The following is a 23,474-nucleotide window of genomic DNA, read 5'->3' as shown; positions in this document are numbered from 1 at the left end:
CAATAATCATGGGCAGTGCCCTCTGTTGTATAGTGATTTCTATATTCTCTTTATTCCCCTGCTCCCTGTGTAGAATGTTCTATATGTCATAGAATGTTAGATAAGTGTTCAGACTCAGTTGGTGACTGAAGGCTGAGCTGCCAGGAGGACAGCTCCTGGTGGGGCATATTTACAGAGATACTTACTGGCCTACTTTCTATCCTGGCTTTAACATCATACCTCTGTAACTCTGTATTACAATAAATACCTAATTGAAACCTACCACCTCTGGACCTTTCATCATTGTAACATTGGCGACGTTTCTGGAAAAAAAAACCTGCGTGGATCCTATTACAAAGAACCCACTTCTACAGAAATTATATATTTTAAAAAGACTGAAACTGCTTCAAAGAACCCAAGCAAAATTTCGTTTGCAGCCCCAGCCCCACCAGTGACAAAGATATCGTCAGCCTCAACTCGGGCATGACAATTTGCTACAGAAGCTTGGTGAGTTCATTTACATATTCTAAATTGGATGTAAATTCCTTTTAAATTTTCTTCATCTGCACAAGACTTTCAAGCCTGCCGATTTAAAATCTGCTTCACCTGATTAAGAAGCTGAATCATTTAAAAGTCTACAGCGTTTGATTTATGAACCTACTTATATGAAAGTCTGTAGCACATTAATTTTGAAGCCTGCTGTGTCATTCCCACACTACCATGTCGAGTGAAAACTAAACTTAATTTATTTGCTTGCTGATTTCGAAGCCTGCAGTGTTTTATCTCACAATTTTGTCTCTTCGAACCTCCTGCCATGGACAAACAATTAACTACTTCACCTTCATTCACATTTCGTTTTCCTGAGCTTTACCGACAGTGCCATTGACTTTTACCCTCAACGGTCGACATCAGCGTTTGCTTTCAGGAAATTAGCAAAATTCATGATGTTACTGACTATCTGCCTCAGAATAAAACATTATTTATATTTGCCTTTACGCTATTGTGGATATGCTAAAATTTTATTTATCATACTTCCAACTGTCGGCTTTCAAAGTTTGAAAAGTAAAATTCAGCTCGCGCTGCCTCACCTGTGTCTTAGCTCGAGCCTGCCTTTGTTACTTCGTGACGTATTTTTATGCAGTCTGCTGTGGACGCTTTCGTGCACGTTTGCACCGCAAGCCATCCGGCACTCCGTCAAAATTGCGCAGCGCCATTTTGACATTGATGAAGTCTACGTCCACGTCACTTCACATTTTGTTTTCGTATCCTCATAGAAACCCTCCACAGACAGTTACAAGTCTTGTTGATGCACGTTTCCTTCGATGCCATCACTGTGAAGCATTTGTTACTGCTGCGAGGAACTGTTTTTTTTTTTCACCTTCTTCTCACGATGTTAATTAGACTTAACAGGCAAGAAATTCTTTTAGTTAACTTTACCGTTTCTTCATTCATTTCACCACAAACAAATAAGATCTACGGAGACTACTTCATTTATTTTAGTTTGTTGTTTTAGATTAATGATTACATTCTAGCTATCGTGTTTTTGTCATGCCTGTAGAATACAGAAGAATGATGTGCTTACCCACGCAGGGAAGTAACAGTGGTTGTTTGGTTCAGAGCCGAAATGTTGACTGCTCTTTCGGCGTGATTGGCAAAGATTGGCAAAAGCGGCTTCAGGAGTCCTCGCGCATGCGCGGGAGAGTAGCGTCTCAGACCTTAAAACGCGCCCAGATCCGGAAGAAGATGCTTCGCGTTTAGCTAGAGTGAGCCCATTCTCGTTCCGGGTTGTGTTCGTGGCGTCCGAGGAGCTAGCGGTTGGTGGCGGTGGTATTGCGTTGCTTACGGTATTTTGGATATTCTTTCTGATAATTGAGAACACGTGTCTCAGGTCTCTTGTTCTGTTCTTGTTTTCTTTCATATCGTTTTCCACTGACATTATAGCGGTGTTTATTGGACGGTTGGTTCCAATATTTTGAGTTGGTTCAGGGGAGTTTCGTATCTTGGTGATTGTAATTCTACAAGTAGTTAGAATTACAGCTGTACCTACATAGGTTGTGGTGGTTATCCTTTAAGGCGTATTCTGATGAGAATAGTGGTGAGTGCTTATCATAGCAGATGTATCCTGATAGGGAGTAGTGTATGTTTATTTCATATTGTATATATTATGTTTCAGTATACAACTACACATCTCCAATCATAAGTCAAGACACAGAGTTTCCAGCCACTTTTCTTGGTTTCCTTAGTTTTGGCCTCTCCGATATTTCACAAGGTACAATTAGATATAGGACTCATATTACACCTAGGGATAGCGAGGGAGGGTAACGTACTCACTTCTTGTGTTTTTGTGTTTCACTGCAGTGCCATTACAGATGTGAAGAATAATCCTCTGAGTGACAGAAAACCGGTGGAGAGTCCTCCTTTTTTCCCCCTTCCTACCCTTGTTTTGTTCCCCTTAGTTACCTTTCTGGTGTTAGTGTTGCATTTCCTGACACACGGGAGGTGGCGAGGGGAAGGTAGGGGATTTAGCTTCGTGGATCCAGGACACTTCTGAGACAACCAGGGGGCGTGCATGACAGAACGCGAAGCCTATATCAAATTGTCTCCCAGGTGTCATGGATCTCACGTTGCAGGATGTAGCGAGCATGGTGGGGAATCTCCAAAGAGAAACCCAGAATATTGCAGAGAGACTAGAGGCGTTAAGCGCACAAGGAGGGGATAGAGCAGGAGCTAGCAATTCCACCTCTTTAGTACAAGTGGTCACTCCTCATACTATTCCCCTAGCCCCCCCGGAAAGGTTCTACGGCGATCCCTTGAAATGTGCTGCGTTTCTGACACAGTGTCAACTCCATTTCTTATGCAAAGCGGCCTGTTTTCCTAACGACCAGGCTAATGTGGCCTTTGTTCTATCGTATTTGGGAGGGTCAGCAGCTAACTGGACGATACCTCTTATAGAAAAGGATGACCCCTTGTTATTAGACTATGACGCATTTCGCAGAGAATTGCGTAAAATGTTTGACAAGCACTCTTTTACCCATGCGGCCGATACAGAGCTGTTGAATCTAAAGCAAGGTACAAAAGACCTCATTACCTATATCACCACTTTCAATCGGTTGGTAGTGGAAGCCGATTGGCCAGCCAATAAACGTAGTGCTCTTTTTTACAAAGGTTTACGTGATGAACTCAAAGACGAGTTGGCTCATGTGGTAGATCCTCCTGCAACCTGTCCGGAATTAATAGATTTGGTGGTGAAACTGGACCATAGATTAGGAGAACGTCGTAAAGATAGAGGGAGGTACGACTATCCTAGGTTCAGCCACAGAGACAGAAAACCTGAGTCGGACAGTAAATCTGAGGATCCTGAGCCTATGCAGATAGGCAGGATCAAAGGTCCTTTAAGTGAGGCCGAAAAGAAGAGACGTAGGTTATGTCTCTATTGCGGCAAACCTGGCCACTTTTTAAGAGAATGTCCAGTCAAACCTAAGTCTTTCCGCAAGTCGGAAAACTAGCAGACCCGCAGGTAATAGAGACCTTACCGCCGGGTCCTTTAGGTCACATGGTCTCCTCATTATTGAATAATGAAGGACATTTTTTTATTGCATCCGAATTGTCTTGGTTATCATATTCCATCAAGCAGAAAATTATGTTGGATTCAGGAGCCTCAGGTAATTTCATGGATTATCAATGGGCCATCGACAATAAGGTTCCTGCAGTACATAAGACACCACCAGAGGAAGTATATACCATTGATGGGAGTCCTTTAAAATCTGGGCCTATCACGCAATCCAGCATTCCATTGAAAGTACATATGGAACCATCTCATCAGGAGGTTTTAGCTTTTGATTTGATCAAATCTCCTCAGTTCCCTGTGGTCGTAGGTCTCCCTTGGTTGCGCCTCCACAATCCCCACATAGATTGGCAGAAAAACATTCTTACATTCACAGAAACTGACGATCAACCTGATGTCACTATTAGTTCAATGCCTGTAACTCAAGCACTCACGAGGAATTGCTGTTCAGCACAAGAGACGGTTCTAGGGGTTTCAGAGGGTCCTGTCGACCAGAAACTAGGCAACCAACCTGATACGGTCTTACCAACTGTGTACCAGGAGTACCTGTCAGTGTTCGATAGAGAAAAAGCTGCTAGCCTGCCCCCTCACAGAGTATATGACTGCCGGATAGACTTGCAGCCTGGCTCTCGTATACCGACCAGTAGAGTGTATTCCCTCACCGAAAAAGAGAATCTGTACTTGAGGGAATATCTTGACACCATGTTAGAGCTTGGTTTCATCGGAGCCTCTCGCTCGCCTGCTTCTTCAGCGCTGTTTTTCATCCCCAAAAGGGAGGGAGGCTTGCGATGTTGTATCGATTATAGATCATTAAATGCTATCACTATCAAGAATAAGTATCCCTTGCCGCTCATCTCATCTCTGCTCGATCAGGTGAAGGATGCCAGGTGGTTCACTAAATTGGACCTGCGTGGAGCATATCACTTGGTTCGGGTCAGAGATGGGGATGAGTGGAAAACTGCATTCTGCACCAAATTTGGGTTGTACGAATATTTGGTGATGCCCTTTGGGCTTTGTAATGCTCCTTCAGCATTCCAATATTTCATCAATGAGGTGCTGAAGGAGTATTTGGACAAGTATGTAATAGCCTACATTGATGATCTCCTCATTTATTCTAAGACTTTTGAAGAGCATACAGGTCATGTGAAGGCTGTCCTGCATCAGTTGCAAGCCAATAACCTCTTCTGCAAGCTAGACAAATGTTTCTTTCATCGACATCAGGTCGCATTCTTGGGTTTCATAGTGTCAGCGACAGGTTTGCGCATGGATCCAAGCAAGGTCTGTGCAGTTTTGAATTGGCCACCCCCCAGAAATGTTAAAGAAATCCAGCAATTCATTGGGTTCGCAAATTTCTATAGGAGATTTATACACCAGTTCTCAGATTTAGTGGCTCCTATCACTAGGTTGTTGCGGAAGGGAGTCTCCTTTCTTTGGTCAGAGGAAGCAGACAGGGCTTTTACTTACCTAAAAACTGCATTCACACAGGCCCCCATTCTTAAACATCCTGACCCTTCCAGTCCCTATGTGGTGGAAGTTGACGCCTCACAAGTAGCGGTAGGAGGGATTTTGTCTCAGGTAGATGCGGACACGGGCGAATTACACCCTGTGGCTTATTATTCCCATAAGTTGACTCCGGCTGAGGTGAATTATGCAGTAGGAGAAAGGGAACTCCTAGCCATAAAGAAAGTACTGGAAGAATGGAGACAGTATCTCTTTGGTACAAAGCACACAGTCACTGTCTTAACAGATCACCGTAATTTGCAGTATCTGAAATCGGCGAGAGCATTGTCCATGCGTCAAATGAGATGGACTCAGTTCTTTAATGAATACGATTTTAACATCCATTTCAGATCTGGTCGACAAAACGGCAAAGCAGACGCTTTATCTCGTCTGGGGTTCGAACCGGTATCTTGTGAGGAAAAGCCCCCTTGCATTATTGCTCCGCAAAAGATCATTGGAGTACTTACATCAGAGAGAGAATTCCTCCTACAAGTAAAACAGGCCCAACAAGAGCCCGGTGCACAAGACATATTGCAGCAACATCAATCCAGTGTAGAGGCAAACCTTCATTATGTTCAAGGAGGGTTATACATTCCCACTGTTTCTCTCCAGCAACAAGCAATGGACTGGTGTCATTCACATGGGGTGGCAGGGCACCCAGGATACAAAAGAACTGTAGAATTGATAAAGAGATTCTGTTGGTGGCCTCATATGGTTAAAGACGTTCAACATTACGTTCAAACGTGTCACATCTGTGCTCAAGGGAAGTCCTCACACAAAGGGTTAGTGGGCTTATTACTTCCTCTACCTACACCAGTAGCTCCCTGGCAATCAGTTTCAATGGACTTCATTGTTGAGTTACCAAAGACACGTAGAGGTAATACCACCCTGTTAGTGGTAGTGGACATGTTCACCAAGTCAGCTCATTTCATCCCTTTGAAATGTTTACCTACATCTCTTGTTCTAGCGAGTATCTTTCTGCAGAATGTAGTTAGACTCCATGGTCTTCCGTCCATCCTTGTTACAGATAGGGGTTCTCAGTTTATATCCAAATTTTGGAAACAGTTGTGTACATCCCTGCAAATGGAAGTCCGTCTGTCTTCCAGTCATCACCCTCAGACAGACGGTCAAACCGAAAGGGTGAATCAAAGTCTAGAACAGTTTTTGCGTTGTCAACTACTACAGGAACAAAGGGAATGGGATGAGTTGATTTGGCTGGCAGAACTGTCTTACAATAATAGCCATCACTTTTCTACACTGTTTTCCCCTTTTTATGCTTCCTACGGGTTCCACCCTAAAGTTCTACCCTTTTCGCCATTGAAGCCTAGTGCTATACCTGCTGTACAGGATTTAGTCTCACATTTACAGATTGTGCACTCATCCATCCATGACAATCTCGATAAAGCCAAAATGGACTATAAAAAAACAGCTGACGCACATAGACACACGGGCCCATCTTATCAGCAAGACGATAAGGTGTGGTTGTCCACCAAATATTTGGTCTTGAAGGGGGCATGTAAATTCAGACCCAAATATATCGGTCCCTTTTCTGTTATGAAGGTTATCAATCCTGTGGCTTTGAAATTGAGATTGCCTCCTTCAATGAAGATACATCCAGTCTTTCATGTTTCCCTGTTGAAGCCATTCCAACCAGACACACGCCTTCCTACGACTCCTCTACCCTCTCTAGTAGACGCAGATGAGGAATACGAAGTAGGGGCTGTACTTGACTCCAGGAGAGTGCGTGGTCGTTTACAATATTTGATACATTGGAAAGGTTTCGGGGTTGAAGAACGATCATGGGAACCGGCTGGTCAGGTTCATGCACCTCGGTTATTGAGAGCTTTCCACAGGAGGTTCCCTCACAAGCCCAAACCGGTAGGGGGCGTTGTGGGAGGGGTGTTCTGTCATGCCTGTAGAATACAGAAGAATGATGTGCTTACCCACGCAGGGAAGTAACAGTGGTTGTTTGGTTCAGAGCCGAAATGTTGACTGCTCTTTCGGCGTGATTGGCAAAGATTGGCAAAAGCGGCTTCAGGAGTCCTCGCGCATGCGCGGGAGAGTAGCGTCTCAGACCTTAAAACGCGCCCAGATCCGGAAGAAGATGCTTCGCGTTTAGCTAGAGTGAGCCCATTCTCGTTCCGGGTTGTGTTCGTGGCGTCTGAGGAGCTAGCGGTTGGTGGCGGTGGTATTGCGTTGCTTACGGTATTTTGGATATTCTTTCTGATAATTGAGAACACGTGTCTCAGGTCTCTTGTTCTGTTCTTGTTTTCTTTCATATCGTTTTCCGCTGACATTATAGCGGTGTTTATTGGACGGTTGGTTCCAATATTTTGAGTTGGTTCAGGGGAGTTTCGTATCTTGGTGATTGTAATTCTACAAGTAGTTAGAATTACAGCTGTACCTACATAGGTTGTGGTGGTTATCCTTTAAGGCGTATTCTGATGAGAATAGTGGTGAGTGCTTATCATAGCAGATATATCCTGATAGGGAGTAGTGTATGTTTATTTCATATTGTATATATTATGTTTCAGTATACAACTACACATCTCCAATCATAAGTCAAGACACAGAGTTTCCAGCCACTTTTCTTGGTTTCCTTAGTTTTGGCCTCTCCGATATTTCACAAGGTACAATTAGATATAGGACTCATATTACACCTAGGGATAGCGAGGGAGGGTAACGTACTCACTTCTTGTGTTTTTGTGTTTCACTGCAGTGCCATTACAGATGATAAGAATAATCCTCTGAGTGACAGAAAACCGGTGGAGAGTCCTCCTTTTTTCCCCCTTCCTACCCTTGTTTTGTTCCCCTTAGTTACCTTTCTGGTGTTAGTGTTGCATTTCCTGACACACGGGAGGTGGCGAGGGGAAGGTAGGGGATTTAGCTTCGTGGATCCAGGACACTTCTGAGACAACCAGGGGGCGTGCATGACAGTTTTCTACACTTCTTGAAGCAAGTATATTTGAATATTATACTGAAGCAAGTATATTTGAATATTTTACCCTGTGGATTAATATTGATGATGTATATGTACGCCTTTTACAATTTTAATACAACTTGATTACAGATTTGCAGCAGGTATTATTATTAATATTGTTTAATATCTGAGTACAATTTCATTTATAATACAGCGCTGATTATTTTCTTTAGGGTTATTCACAAGATTACTATGTGTTTTAGAGATATTTTGTAATAACTAAAAATGTTAAGACATATTCTTAGTGCAATTTTTATTTGATGTAGCACAATGTAGTTATGATTGATAGTGTTTATTTAAACATTTCAAATTTATGCATGCTTTATTAATGGACATTAATTGTCTACGCTTACCGGTTTAAATGATACAAATAGTACTTAAGTATTTTAGATTCATGCATGCTTTATTAGTGGACACTTGTCTACAGTTACCGGTTTAAATTATACAAACGATATTTTAGTATTTCAAATTTATACATGTTTTTAAGTAGACATTAATTGTCTACAGTTACCGGTTTAAAACGATAATTTCTGATACCGGTTTAAAGGATACAAACGATATTTTAGTATTTCAAATTTATACATGTTTTTAAGTGGACATTATTTGTCTACTATTACCGGTTTAAAATGATATTTTCTGACGTCATTCTTTAAATTCAGTACTGTTTTATTATTCTAGAGCTCTATTTATATTATTCCTGTAATTCCTGTGCGTAGACGTACGTCACACGGAATTCAGTTATCATTTTATTAGAAATATATGTTTTTATGCTTTACATACATTATTGCATTTGGGTCTAAGGATGTATTCCTTTTTAAGTGAGTGTTGAGTGAGTGTATCACTTCATATTTATATTTAGAGTTAATGCCAGTTCTTCTTTCTTTATGCGCATGTTTTCTTATTACTGGCAAATGCATAAAATTATTTTTCTTCGTCGTACTCCTGTTCAATGTACATATTCTCATACTTATACTCCTCTCTTTTCTCATTTTGAAATGGAGTTTTCTCCTGAAATTCTCCTGTTGGGAGTACTTCTCTTGTTTTTTTTCTTCTTGGTGTCTATGTTCGTTGATTACTCTCCACCCTGGTCCGGCCAACTGGTGTGTGTTGAAGTGTCTGAGAACTCTTCACTAACTTTCCAATTTTTCTATTTCTTCTCCATTTCTTGTAACTGTTTTACTCATTCTTTTACCATTAAAGAGAGAAGATGTGTGTTCTCTTATTTTCAAGCTTATTAGTTCTTCCATTCGATTTTCTTCCTAGTCTACTATTCTATTCTGTTTACATCTCTGCTTTCACCAATATACTGTTTATTACGTTTAACTTGTTTTATTCATTCTTTGCGCTTGATTGAGTCATCCTTTTATTCTTCTCTTGTTTTTGTTTCAAGTGTAAAGAAGGGGGATATGTTGTATAGTGATTTCTATATTCTCTTTATTCCCCTGCTCCCTGTGTGGAATGTTCTATATGTCGTGGAATGTTCTATATGTCATAGAATGTTAGATAAGTGTTCAGACTCAGTTGGTGACTGAAGGCTGAGCTGCCAGGAGGACAGCTCCTGGTGGGGCATATTTACAGAGATACTTACTGGCCTACTTTCTATCCTGGCTTTAACATCATACCTCTGTAACACTGTATTACACTAAATACCTACTTGAAACCTACCACCTCTGGACCTTCCATCATTGTAACACCCTCCTAAGAAACATGTGGGCTCTGTTTCACCATCTACATACTGTCCACTTTTTTTTTACTTTGAGGAATCCAACAAAGATGATACATAATCAAAATGTCAGACTCACATCAATTGTGCTCAGTAGTTACAGTGTGCATGTCAGGAAAGCTAAGAGGATTGGTTCCTGGTCAGTGATATCCAATTTAAGTACCAGCATCATATCAAGGTGGATGCTAGCTAACTACACATTCACCTTTGACTTCAGAGAGATGGGGCTGCACATACTTTCGCATGACTTGTTCTAAGGCCATGCTCCTTATGATTGTGCAGTTTCCTGCAAGATGCTTTGTGTGTGATGTGCAGAGCAGATTATTTTGTAGGTTACTTTGAGCTGGACGTTCTACTCATATTAATTTTTTTTTTTTTTTGGTAAGACTTTATTTGCATTTGCCAGATCCACAATATTCGTATATCATTACAGAAGGAAGGAACTTATAAACAGTCACAGTTTCATAGTATAACACAGCTATTCAGCCGACAACCTTCCGGTCCGGCAGCAAACGTTTGGCATATTGCATCAGGCAGCCAGAATACATCAGTAGTTAGTACGTCGTCTTACGTTTTTTAAACTATAGAAAACAAACAACTCAAACTTTAGACTCCTGCCAAGAAGGATAGATATAGATTGTCAGTCCATTCATCCCTAATGTCGTAAGCTAGGCCCAGTTACCTACGGTGTAATCACACCCCCGCCCCATGAATGCTCAATTGGTATCTAAGACTCAAAAACCCCTTAATCCCCTGGCCAACCGCCCTCTTCCCATGGTCCTAATCTTCCAGCTCTTCGTCATCGTCCGAGCTGTCGCCCTCATCCTCTGAAAGTGGTTCGCACAGGTCCCCCCTATATTTATTCCATGCCATCCAAAGTGCATTCCATTTGCGCGGGTTAGCCCTCATTCTGTACACAGCACGTTCAATCAGCATCAGTCTGTCCATAGTTCTACACCATAAAGCCAACGTAGGTGTTTCCGCTACTCCCCACCTCTGCGCGATGTCGCGCTTGGCCACCATAGTTCCAATCGTAACCCATTGCTGTTTCCGGCGTGTCAGATCCGTCCCCTCCCATATGTGCAGAAGACACAGACGAGGGTCTGGGGTTAGTGATGTGTCAAGGGTCTGGGAAATGGTGCGCATGATTTGCTGCCAGTAAGTCGAGATATTCGGACATTCCCAGAGCGTGTGTAGCAATGTTTCTTCCTCCCCACGCCCTCTAAGGCAAAACGGGGTCTCCGCCCTGTGCATTTTGTGCAATGCGGTCCTGGTGTAGTAGACCCTATGTAATACTTTAAGCTGTATCAATCTGAACCGGGCTGACACACCCGCCTCCCGTGGTGGCGCTAGGGCGGTATTCCAGTCAGTCTCATCCAGGGAGCCTAACTCAGATTCCCACCTCTCCTTCAGTTGCTGCAGGGGATCAGGTAAATTGTTCAGTAACTTACGATATGTGAGTGATGTTGCGCGTGCCTGCATGTAGTCTGTGAGAAGTCTGTCCTCCAGAGGTGAGGACTCCGGGACTGTAGATCCCGGCTCAATGACCGCCATAAGTGCATGCCGTATTTGTATATATCTGTAAGTTTCAGTGGGGCTCAATGCATACTGTTGTTGCAGGTGTTGAAAAGGGATCATGCCAGCAGAAGTCCATAGGTCTCCCACCGTCGAGATGCCAATAATGTCCCACTTGGTAAAGCCCTTACTGGATCTGAGGCAGCCAAGTTGTTTAGTGTCCCACAGTGGAGTGAGTTTGGTTATGTCGCCCTTCCATTTAAGCCGTGCCAGTGCCCTGTGCCATATGACGACTGTGTGTTTGGTCGGACCAAGTAGTTTCTTCGCAAGGCTTGGTGTATAGAGCGGGGCCAGCAAGCTGTGTGTTCCCAGTTGTGTTCTGTCCGAGAAGTATGCCGGGTCATCCTGTGGGGCATGTATCCAAGAATTAATAACTTTGAGTTGTGATGCCCAGTAGTATAGCTCCACATTCGGCAAGGCTATTCCCCCATCGTACCACCCACGGTTAAGCTTAACGTGCGCTATTCTGGGCGGACTTTCTCCCCATAGCAATTCGGTCACCATTGCTGTCACTTTTCGGAAATATGATGGTGGAATCAGGACTGGGGTGTTTTCCAGCACATACAGGAGGCGCAGCAGCGCCATCATTTTGAACAGCGCCGCGCGCCCCAGCAGGGTGAGGGGTAAGGTCTTCCAGTGTCGTACATCCGCCCGCAGACGGGTAAGGGGAGGTGTTAAGTTTAGGTCGTGGAACGCATCCGCGTCACTAGTGACCTGAATGCCCAAGTACTTAAAGGAGGCACGGGCTATAACCAGCGGGCAGCTACCAGGGAGGAGCGGCGCCGGGCCTTTCAGTACATAAATCACTGATTTCGTCCAGTTGATCATGTATCCGGAGTGCAGGCCGTGCGCATCACAGATCGCCAACAAATGTGGAATGCCCACCTCCGGTTGAGACAGATAAACCAGCATGTCGTCGCATACAGGGATATCCTGTCCTCCCAAGCGCCTCCCCACGTCAGCCCTTTTAGTAGTGGAGTAGTCCTAATGACTGTGGCCAACGGTTCCAACACCAGGGCGAACAGTAAGGGGGACAGCGGACACCCCTGACGCGTCCCTCTGGCCAGGGGGATCTCTCGAGAGATGTGGCCATTGGCCGCCACGTGCGCCACCGGCTCTGTATACAGCAGTCTGATCCATGAGATAAATTTGGGGCCAAAGCCCATACGAGCCAGAACCGCGAATAAGTATTGCCATTCCACCATGTCAAAAGCCATTCTGGCATCCAACGATAGAATGGCTGCCGGTTCCAACAGCAAGTGGGCTCGCGCCAGCACCCCATGTACACGCCGGAGATTGAGTGCCGTGCTTCTGTGCGGCATGAAGCCCGATTGATCCGGATGGATCAGATCTTGCAAGTGTGGGGTCAGCCTGTTTGCAATTAGCTTCGCCAGAATTTTGGCTTCCACATTGAGCAGTGAGATTGGGCGGTACGATGCGCAGTCCGTGGGCGGTTTACCCGGTTTCGGGATAGTTACTATGGTCGCTATCCGCTGATCCCGGGGCAGAATCCCCGTTCCCCGACACTCCTCAAACATGGCCAGCAGTGGTGAGCACAAGGTGCTCGACACCGCCTGGAACCACTCAACTGGAATGCCGTTAGGGCCAAGTGCCTTACCCGTACATAATGCACCAATCGCCGTTCGGAGCTCATCCTCTGACAGGTCTGCCTCCAGTTCAGCCACCGCTTCTGATGTTAAAGTGGTGACCGGTATGTTTTGCAGCGTTGCTGTCGCCGCCTCAGTGGTAACCGCTGCGAGTGGGGTGTAGACCGACTGATAGTGGTCAGCCAGGATCTCAACAATCTCGGAGGGACGTGTATGATACGTCCCTTCCGGATCCTGCAATTGTAGAATATGTCTGCTACCCACACTTTTTTTATCAAGCCAAGCCAGTAGCTTGTTGGCTTTGTCTCCTACATCATAGATTCTTTGTGCGGTCGATGTAATGTTTTCTACTGTCCGTCTCCTGAGGAGATCGTCATGTAGCTGTTGGCTGAGGTGGAGTGAGTGACGTGTATCTTCCGATGGGTGCGCCATATGAGCCTCGTTAGCTCGCTCCAGTTGTAGCTCCAGAGCTAGCAGTTCGGATTTTTGCTCGCGTTTGTGTCGCGTTATCACTGCAATCGCCTGACCCCTAAACACCGTTTTGTATGCTTCCCATAAGGACGTGGGAGAGGGCACTGAGCCTGAGTTTTCCGCGAAATAGAGCTTGGTGGCTTTCTTCAAGTCTTTACGGAAGTGGGGAATCTTGAGATAACCGGGGTAGACAGGGTACACTCTCCTACGAGTTATCGCTGCACAGGACATGGACATAGTTAAGGGGGAGTGGTCTGATATACCCCGGGGTCGTATCCGCACATCATGCACCGTAAGCCGGCTGCCCGCCAGTGTAAGGAAATAATCGATACGGGATAGGCAGTCGTGTGTGGCAGAGTAATAAGAGTACTGTCGGTCCTCGGGGTGTAGGTGTCGCCATATGTCTACCAGTCCTTGTGCCTCAACAAACTCACTAAACCTGGACAGGCCAGGTGTCTGTGCCCGGGTCGGGAATCTATCATATAAACCATGGACCAGCGCGTTGAAATCACCCCCCACCACTAGGTCTCCGTCGGGGAGTTCCAGGAGGAACTTTCCCAGGTCCGGAAGCGCCGTCGCATGCAACGCCGGCGGAATATACACCGACACCACATTGACGGAGACTCCCTCCCATTGTCCACAGGCTGCTGCAAAGCGACCATAACCATCAATCTTAGTAGTCTGTAGAATAAATCGCGATTTTTTTTTTAATAAGATGCCAGTCCCACGGGACCCCGTAGTGAAGTCCGAGTGTTTGATCATACGGTATCCCCGTCTATCTAGAGCCTTGTTAGCTGCACCCACCAAATGTGTCTCTTGAAGGAGGATCCGGTCGCAGCGGAGCGGTCTAATGTTTTGAAGAACCAGCCCTCTCTTCACTTTATCCCCCAGACCTCTGACATTCCACGACATGATCTGTAGCGGTGGCACAGGCCCCACTCCGGGATCATCGATCACGTTACTGGAGTGTGACAGTCCTGCCATTGTAAAGTTGCAGATGTGAATTCCTGACCCGTAGGGCTCGACAGTGTCGCAGTCAGAGTGTACCCAATCCCAGGGCGCCCCTCATGTGCAAGCAGTGGCTGGCCTAGTGTCAGTGAGGCAGCACCAGGCCGGTCGGTGTGCGCAGCCAGGCATATTACGACTAATATGGATGTCAGTGTAATCAGCAGAGTCAAACAACACAAACCAATAATTCGGAACAACCCTCCCCTACCCATAACTCCCCCCCTCCCTGCTTCCCTGCCACACGGACTTAGAACTGCCCGCCGCCCCAATTTAGCAGAGTGCTTAAACCCACCCAAGTAAAGGTATAAAGTTACTTGCTCGTTGGGGGTGAGGAATACTCCAAAGTCAGCGACCCCTCTTACCCTCCGCAGAGGCCCTCAGCCCAGGGGCCATGGCAGCCCAGGCAACAGCCTTTCTATCAAAGGAGTCTCCTATCTGCCGTGCCACTAAGAATCGACCTCCAGTTCAGCATCAGTAATATCTCTGAGCGGTGAGCCTCGTCCGGCCGCCAGGTCGTCCTCTCGAACTTCGCTATGATCCACCAGAGGCTTGTCCTTGGTACCTCGCCCCCGACGTCGGGGTTGGGAGGCCGGTCGCCAGCCGTCCAACCAGTCCCGGGCAACCTCCGGATTATCGAAGAACCATGTCTTGTTTTCTGCTACCACACGCAGTCTAGCCGGGAATATCATGGAATATTGGATCTCCCTCCTCCTGAGCTCCTTTTTGATATCTACAAACGTCTTTCTCCTCCTTGCCACCTCCGCTGTGTAGTCCGGGAAGAATGCCACGGTGGAGTTCTGAATCTTAACGGGTGGAGACACCCGCGCCGCTTGTAAGATGGCATCCCTATCTCGGAAGTTGAATAGTCTCGCCAGGATTGGTCTAGGGGATGCCCCCGGCTTAGGCTGGCCACCTGGCACTCTGTGCGCCCTTTCGATCGAGAAGAACGTCGATAGTCCCTTTGGTTGGAGTTGCGATTTGATGAGCTCCTCCACAAAGAGGTCAGTCGCTCTAATACCTTCCGACTCCGGAACTCCAAGAATTCGGATGTTGTTCCGCCTGGAGCGTCCTTCCTGGTCATCCAACTTCTCCTTCAGCCTTTTCTTCTCAGCCGTGACTGCCTCCATCGCCGTTTGGAGCTCCGAGACATCTTCCACCAGTGATTTTGTGACCAGCTCCAAAGACCCCACTTTTTCGGCCATTTTGTGGAGGTCCGCTCGAATGAGGGTAATTTCAGTTGAGATAGAACCCACCGTAGTCTGTACCTGCGTGAGTGCTCGCATCACGTCATCCAGGGTCGCCTTTTTCGGCCCCGCATTGTCCGACGACCTCGTGGAGGTGTGTCGCCCGTCCGCCAGAGGGGAGGCTTGTTTGTGACTGGCGTATCGTTCGATACGTGTCTGGGTCGTGCCGCCCTTGGCGCCTTTGCCTGCCATAATGTCCGCCGCACAGCACCTCAAGCCAGCCGGATGGAGGGGTCGGATGAGAAGAGGCCAACCCCGGGCACGGGTCCGCCCGCAATGCAGTCGGGGCACTCAGTCGGATGTAGGTGGGGACCACGTCTCGGTCAGCAGCGGAGACGCAGCCACAGTACACTGGTCTTGACAGGCGTGTTGCCCCTTCTGACCGCCGCGCGCCGTGTACGCGCCACAGGGCCCTCACCGTGCACAGCGCAGGGTTGCACTATCAAATATCGCCGGCAGCGTCTCAAATCATTGGGCCCCAGGCACCGCAGTGGGCCCCCGCCACACGGACGGGGCGGCCAGGCACAGTTCCAACTTTCGCGCCCAAGTGACGCAGACTGGGTGACCAGCGTCGCTTCGCGGCTCAACGTGTGTGGATGGCGGAGAGGGGGGGGGGGGTAAGCTCTGCAGGCTTTCGGCAGCCCCCGTGGATCTTGTCCTCCCCGGCGGCTGATTCGGATGGTTCCGCAGTGATTCTGTCCAGTCGGCACCGCAAGGCGTCTCAGCCCCCCGTTGTCCCTCCGCCTCCCCAGCAGCGCAGAATCCTCTGTGCGGCGCACCTCCACAACCGGCGTCGACAAAGAGGTCCGCCGAGTCCTTCACGGTGGTCCCCTCCAGCCCCGGTCACTTCCGGTCCACTGCCGCCGGGTAGAACCCACTTCCGGTCGGCTTCTCTGTCCACTGGGTTCCCGGGATTCAGGCCCGTGCTCCGGGCTCACCGCCACTCAGCCGAAACTCCGCTCCCCGGCACCCGATTTTTCTCCGGTTTCCTGCCGCCTGTAGCGCCCGGCCCCGGGCCTTTGGTACCTCCGCCTGAGGTTTAATTCAATCGCGGATCATTGTTCGGATAGTTGGAGAGGCCGCTTCGTGATCGGAGCTGGTCCTCTAGGCAGCCGCCATGTTCGGCCGCTAGCCACGCCCCCCACTCATATTAATATTTAAAACATTTTTTATCTACCTAGTGGTCATCACAGACTTAATTGTCTCTTCGTGATTGAACATTAGTATCAATATAACTCACCCCAAAGGCACATATTTCATCAATCAGTTTTTAGGAGTTTTTGTGCATTTTTTTTAATTGTGCATTGTTTACAGCGTGCAGAATATGGATCTACACTTGGATTTATATGTGCATACTTATCTGATATCATTGCTTTTGAAACATTTTTGTTATGATTTGTTAAAGTGCCTTTTCATGTCTCGCCCTGCAAAGTCACCGTTTACTGTTTCTGCTCCACATAGTCAAGCAACGTCATGTTTGTTTATTTTTGAATGAAGCTGTTCTCGTTTTTCCAGAAAAAGATATTTCCAACATGATTCAGTAACGCTTCAACTGCTCTTCCGCTACCTGCTGTATTGCATTCATGCACAGTAGTTCAATGTTGTTTTGTAACTAGTTTGTTCAGCCATCTTCAGATTACTTCAGGACTCTCTAGCCGAATCAGTATTCATGTCCTGGCATAGTGCTTAGGTGGTAAAGTAGTATGACGCTCTAATTTTCTATGCTCTAATTTGCTAAAATTGTATTCTTCTGCTCACACCATGATGAATCTGAAGTTTTCATTCAGCCTTATGAGAAGATTTTCTATATAAACCTTCAAATTTGGGGGCGAGTACGAGAACTCTAGAGACTTTTTGATGGTACTAGGGATGCTGTCTGATTTCTTATGAATTTTGCTGTTCATTTGGAACTCAGAATAATTCTTGGATGCCATTTTTCTTTATATTTGCTGAGAGATTTCTTGGCAATTAAGTTATTCACCTTGATTAACGATTTCTGTATTAAATCTTATGATTTTTTTCTTAATGTTCTCATTCTGCCCTCGAATTCACTTACTGAATCTGTCCTTTCTTATTGAATGCATTTGATATGCTGTGTGGAACCTTATCTTGGAGACACATTGCCTTATGAATTTGGGTATAACAAAGTCCTAGATTTACCCATCCGTGGATGTGTTGCGGAGGTGTCTTTTTGGGCTGTACGATTTTAGGTGACCCCAGATCTGCAGTAATGTATGTGGTATTTCTATAGCGCAAACCTAGTCAAAAGGCAGGGGAGCACTGTACAGGTTTAAACACAAAGTCGAAGAGTGATAGGAGAGGTAGCTGGTTTTCTCTGACAGATCATAAGTTGGATCATCCATACCATAACTAAAACCAACAACCTGCATGTTACCCACATACCTTTGAAGAAAGTGCTTAACAAACTCAGCTGTTCTACTTAAATACATTGAACGTAGAAAATAATCCAAATTTTACTCACCAGGGTCTATGTCATTTGCCAAAACATGCGATGCACCACTCATACAGGCAGCAATCGCTGTAGCGCCGCATCCACTTCCAATATCCAACACCGAACCATTTCTAACAACATGTGGGTTATCCAAGAGATACCTAAGAAATTAACATTTTCAAAAATAAGTTTGTGTGTACAGCAGGCGAAGATGTGCTCAAACGAACTATGGATAACCAAGTTATTTACCAGTAAAAGAGATACTTTATTTTTTTGTGTACACTTGTTACTGATTCAAGCCAGTTGGGTGAGATTGGCCATATACATAGCAAACACTGTAGACTTGACTTAACCCTTTGGTATTCATCATAGTAGCTCCTGTTGTTGACCTGCACCATTTCGGTTTGAAAAGTTGGTTTTGTTTGGAATGTAGACTTCTTTCATTTCATGGTGAGTGCAGAGGTGGTTCTCGGAAGGTCGAGCCAATAGTGCAGGAACCAGGATAAGCTTAAATATTAACGTGGCAGGAAAAGACACAGAAAAGGGTGCAACTAGGATTACTTTTCTTCAAAAGAATAGATACAGAATGTCTGAAATTGGAGCATTGTTTCCGTGGCCATGGATGAGAGGATTGACTCTGTGTAGTGACTGTGTGAAGACCGATGCATTGTCAACCCGGAACTTGCCACGGTACCAACAATAACATAATGGTGGACCAATGGCAGCACATTAAACAGAAATAAAGGAAGGGCAAGTATGCGCCAAACTGTGGGCAGATGGACAATGTAAGGAGGTATTAAAGGGTGGGAGGGAGGAAAAGCATTGGTTGGAAATTCTAGATTTTTTAAGTGTGCGTACTCATCCAATTACATTTCTGCCAAGTATGTGCATGGAGCTGTATTCAATTTCACCTTCAGAGCAGAAGGTCTTTGCTATCTGCATTTCCCCAGCAAAGATGCTCCCTTAAACAGCATTCTCCCATTCATCTAGCAGCCACAAATCTATAGGACAGATATGTCCATTCTGAGAATTTTATGGTTTTGCCTCAGAAAACAATCCCAGATTATGAATAAAAAAGCTTGGCTGAGGAAGGGAAAGAAAAAAGAAACTCTGAGAAAAAAAATACATTGCAATGAGGCTGACCCATGATGATGAATAGCTTGGCTTTGCCCTGGTTCAGTAAAAGGAAAATAGCTGTCAAACCTCCAGCTTATGGCATTGGTTTGATAAGCCAGTGAGGTGCAGAACTAATTGGGTGATCCCAATGTACAAGGAATAGTTCAGTGAGAAATAGAAGTTAACAATAAAGAGTGGATGGATGTATATATGAAATAAACATTGATAAAGCCAATAAGTCTCTGATAGAGCGCGCGGGTCACCCGACCAATAATTTCGCCACTTCCGGCTTCGGGCCCATATATTTCAAATCACCATATACATTGATCGGATGACCTCACGGTCTACTACCAATAATTGTGTGAGTTCCTTTCGTTATTCTTTAGAGTACCCGACTTACCATCCACCGATGCGGGTACCTATGACCACAATGGATCAGGGAGCTAGCTGTAAAAGGAAAGGCAGCAAAATACAAACCCAACAGATAACATTCAAACTCTTTGCAAATGACCACGGACAACTGGAAGTTTTAAAGTCTTTATCTAAATTTAGTATATTTCAGAAATCATCAAATTCACAGTAATCAAGCAATCAATAATCAGAATAACAGAAAGTATATAGCTAAATAGCAAATAAGTCAGTGCAACCATTTACAGGCTAATGGAACCAGGGCACATTCCAAAATGAAGGACCAGAAATTAGGACGTTTAAGATGAATCACTAAAGATGGGATAGTCTTTGATTAGGACTAGTATTCTAGAATTATCTCAAGGAAATGAGACAGGATTTCGGGACACATATATATATCTATAGAAGAGACTATGAAGAAAAACACGCTATGCATCAAGGCAAAAGTTCTTTAGACAGTTTAAGTAAGGATGTTCTAGACCATATCAGGAAGTGACAAACTGCAATGCAAAATATAATTTCTAACAGGTAGGGTAACATAGGAATACGTTATGAAATAAATGCAAATGACTTTATGATTCAATGGTTGCGGAAAAGCATGGAAAATTAACATATGCAAAGGTATGTCTTTATTAAAGCAAAAGACAGAAATTCAGAAAGGTGCAAGATTCAGAGTTTTCAGAGCGATATTTACCTAGACTGGTGTGGAAAACCAAACCCTGGCCACGGGTCAGTTAAGGACAGGAAACCCTCAAGGAAGGATACCCCTCAATGGACAGCAGGTGCAGAATGGACACCCAGGACAGGACAGGAAGACCAGATTAGGATCAGGACAGGAAACCCTCAGGACAGGACCGGCACCCGCAGTTCGGAAGCAACGCCTGCGCTCCACCCTCTCTGCAGCTATCGATCAGGACCCCGATTGGGTCAGCGAACTCCCAGCAAAGTGCTCCGCCAGCACTTTAAGGTTTAGTAAAACCTTAGTCTATGGTCAATTTCGGACAGAGTGCTCCGCAGCGCTCTGTATCTTCAGTCACCTATTGAGTGCGTTGGGTCAGTGACAGGTCAGCTAAATCAGACAAGTCGGACAATTTCCCTAGGTGAACCCAGGGTAGATATACTGTTTTGGGACGGTGTACCACCCCCCAATGTTGCAAAGTGTCAGAATCCCTCAATTTGGATTGGTCCGAAGGTAGGATTTGGTTAACACACCAATCAGAACAGACTATTTGGAGGCCAAATTTGCATAGTAAGGTGCCGCCTAGCAAGATTGGGGTTCCCATGAGAAACTGCATGGAATACAATAAGAACTGTTCTTTTGTAACAACTTGAGGACAGTCGACTCCATCTTGCCAGGTCAGAGGTGGCTTTCACATGAGCATCTTGCTTGCGGCTGCCAGCAGGCTGAGTTCCACCGTTCAAGGCTGCCACTTCGTGTGCACCATGAGCATGCGTAGAAGGGACCTTCAATATGGCTCCCAACCGGTTTCGGACCCCCATTTCCCGCAGTACATGAAAAGTAAGCGAGAACAAATTAAAACATAGAAGTGAATGCAGATAAAACACATCATGGTTTTGTACTTTAAACTTATCATTATAAAAATATACTATGCAGTTTAAACATTAGCAACATATACACGATCACAAGAGCATCACCACGTTATTCACGAAGCTGTGTATTACGCACGCGCACCCTTTCCCACCAAACTTATAACTACGTCAGGTCACGTGAGTGTGACTGACGCATGCGCAGAAGCAATTTTTCCAAGCGGCGGCCATGTTTAGGGACATGGATTAGTTCTATTAGAAAAACACATATGCAAGCTTCATCTATTTCGTTCGTATATGAAAATAAAAGTTTAGTAAGACGTACGAATTTTATTAATTGATTACACACGGGCGAGGTTCATGACTCGAGCAAGTCGCAATGCGAAGCTTGCTCTATCAAGTCTCATCTTTGGGACCTACTACCCTTGCCAACGGTTTAGTAATATATTACTATAGATACATTACTGGCCCGATTCACAAAGGTAACATTCACTTTTAAATAGGTTTACACTTAGCAGTAAGTTTACTACTTTCGGTATTCACAAATTCAGAGTGCAGACTTATTACAAAAGTGTTGATTGCATGTCTCCACCCCTAGACTATAGCAGTTGGCATACTCTTGTGTAGGTAGGTGATGTTTCTCCCTAAACCCCTCTTACGTCTCTCTAAGCCCATCCCCTTTAGGAGTAAGTCTGACCCTTTTCCCGCCCACGCCTCTGTGTCCCTCCCATATTTACTACTAAAGCCTAGACTTATGTGTGTAGAGACACTGCATTCGGGACAGAGAAATCCACACACATAAGTAGAGTTGGGGACACGCATCAACTTACCTGAGAGACGCCACTATACTCCACAGCTTGCCAGGAGTCTCAGCCCACGCCGCCACCGCCGAGAGTCACCTTACCTGCAGTTTGTTCGCGCCGCCGCTCCGGGACTACGAATCCCGGCAGCCTACGCGGCGGCGCGCGTCAGTGACACCGCGAGGGCGCCAGGGGAGGCGCACATAAGCGCCGCAGGACCGGCGGAGCTCTGGGACACGCATCAACTTACCTGAGAGACGCCACTATACTCCACAGCTTGCCAGGAGTCTCAGCCCACGCCGCCACCGCCGAGAGTCACCTTACCTGCAGTTTGTTCGCGCCGCCGCTCCGGGACTACGAATCCCGGCAGCCTACGCGGCGGCGCGCGTCAGTGACACCGCGAGGGCGCCAGGGGAGGCGCATATAAGCGCCGCAGGACCGGCGGAGCTCTGGGACACGCATCAACTTACCTGAGAGACGCCACTATACTCCACAGCTTGCCAGGAGTCTCAGCCCACGCCGCCACCGCCGAGAGTCACCTTACCTGCAGTTTGTTTGCGCCGCCGCTCCGGGACTACGAATCCCGGCAGCCTACGCGGCGGCGCGCGTCAGTGACACCGCGAGGGCGCCAGGGGAGGCGCACATAAGCGCCGCAGGACCAGCTTCGCGGGACGCGAGCGGGACGCCCGGGACGAAGCCCGGGCAAATGGCGGGCCGTCTGAGGTCGGACAAGGTTGGGTTGGGCCACGAATCCTTCCCAATTATCTACAGACGTTCATAGAGTTGCACATCCATCATCTGCCAGGTAAAACTTTGCTTTTCATTTTAAGCTTTACGCCTTGTTACTACCAAGCCATCTGCATACATGCCTGGGAAAAAGCTAACACCTGTAACTAACACCATGGAGAACTATTTAGTCCAGGTAGTGGCGAAAATAAACAGTGATAGAAGGTCCTCATTGGGTTTGGACTCACCCACACAATCTCCATTAGTTGACATAGAACCAGAGGACCCTTTTGACCTGACAAACACTAGCTTTTCTGGAGTGGCTCAAGCTTCTTCACAAGATACTGTCACTATTCAACCCAGTGGCATAGTGGCCAGCACTGAAGATATCGATGACATTGACGTAGTGCCTCTGAGTCCTATGATCTGTGAGCTTATCACCCCGCCCATTGTTCCAATCCCAGCACCAAGGGTTACAGGGGTCAAAAGAAAAGCTATACAAAAACGACCGGGGTTAAGGTCAGCTAAAAATAAAATTGCAACACCGCCAAGGAAAATCTCTTGTGTGGAGGAGGATGATCCCCCGGAGGAAACACATGTAACCTTCTCTAACATTCAATTTCAGAAATTTTGCAGTCTGATGGATATAAAAATCAAAGGAATAGTTAAACCTCTGATAAGCAAAATTGACAAGCTATCTGCTGAAGTGTCTAAATTGGAAGGTCTCCTTGGTAAAACGCTGGGAGAAGTGGGGAAACTCCCAGAAGTCATC

At 46.0% G+C, this 23,474-nt stretch overlaps 1 protein-coding gene across 1 annotated transcript in view; it reads right to left on the bottom strand.

The window, feature by feature from the left end:
* ETFBKMT (electron transfer flavoprotein subunit beta lysine methyltransferase) overlaps positions 1-23,474 on the bottom strand; it is a 205,409-nt gene that overhangs the window by 81,574 nt on the left and 100,361 nt on the right. The window contains exon 2 of the mRNA XM_078653932.1: positions 18,135-18,265. Within this exon, the coding sequence (XP_078510058.1) occupies positions 18,135-18,265 (131 nt within the window). The remainder of the gene's footprint in view (positions 1-18,134; positions 18,266-23,474) is intronic.

This window comes from Lissotriton helveticus, chromosome 1_1 (genome assembly GCF_964261635.1).
Source record: "Lissotriton helveticus chromosome 1_1, aLisHel1.1, whole genome shotgun sequence".
NCBI lineage: Eukaryota > Metazoa > Chordata > Amphibia > Caudata > Salamandridae > Lissotriton > Lissotriton helveticus.
This window is presented reverse-complemented; position numbering and strand designations above follow the sequence as displayed.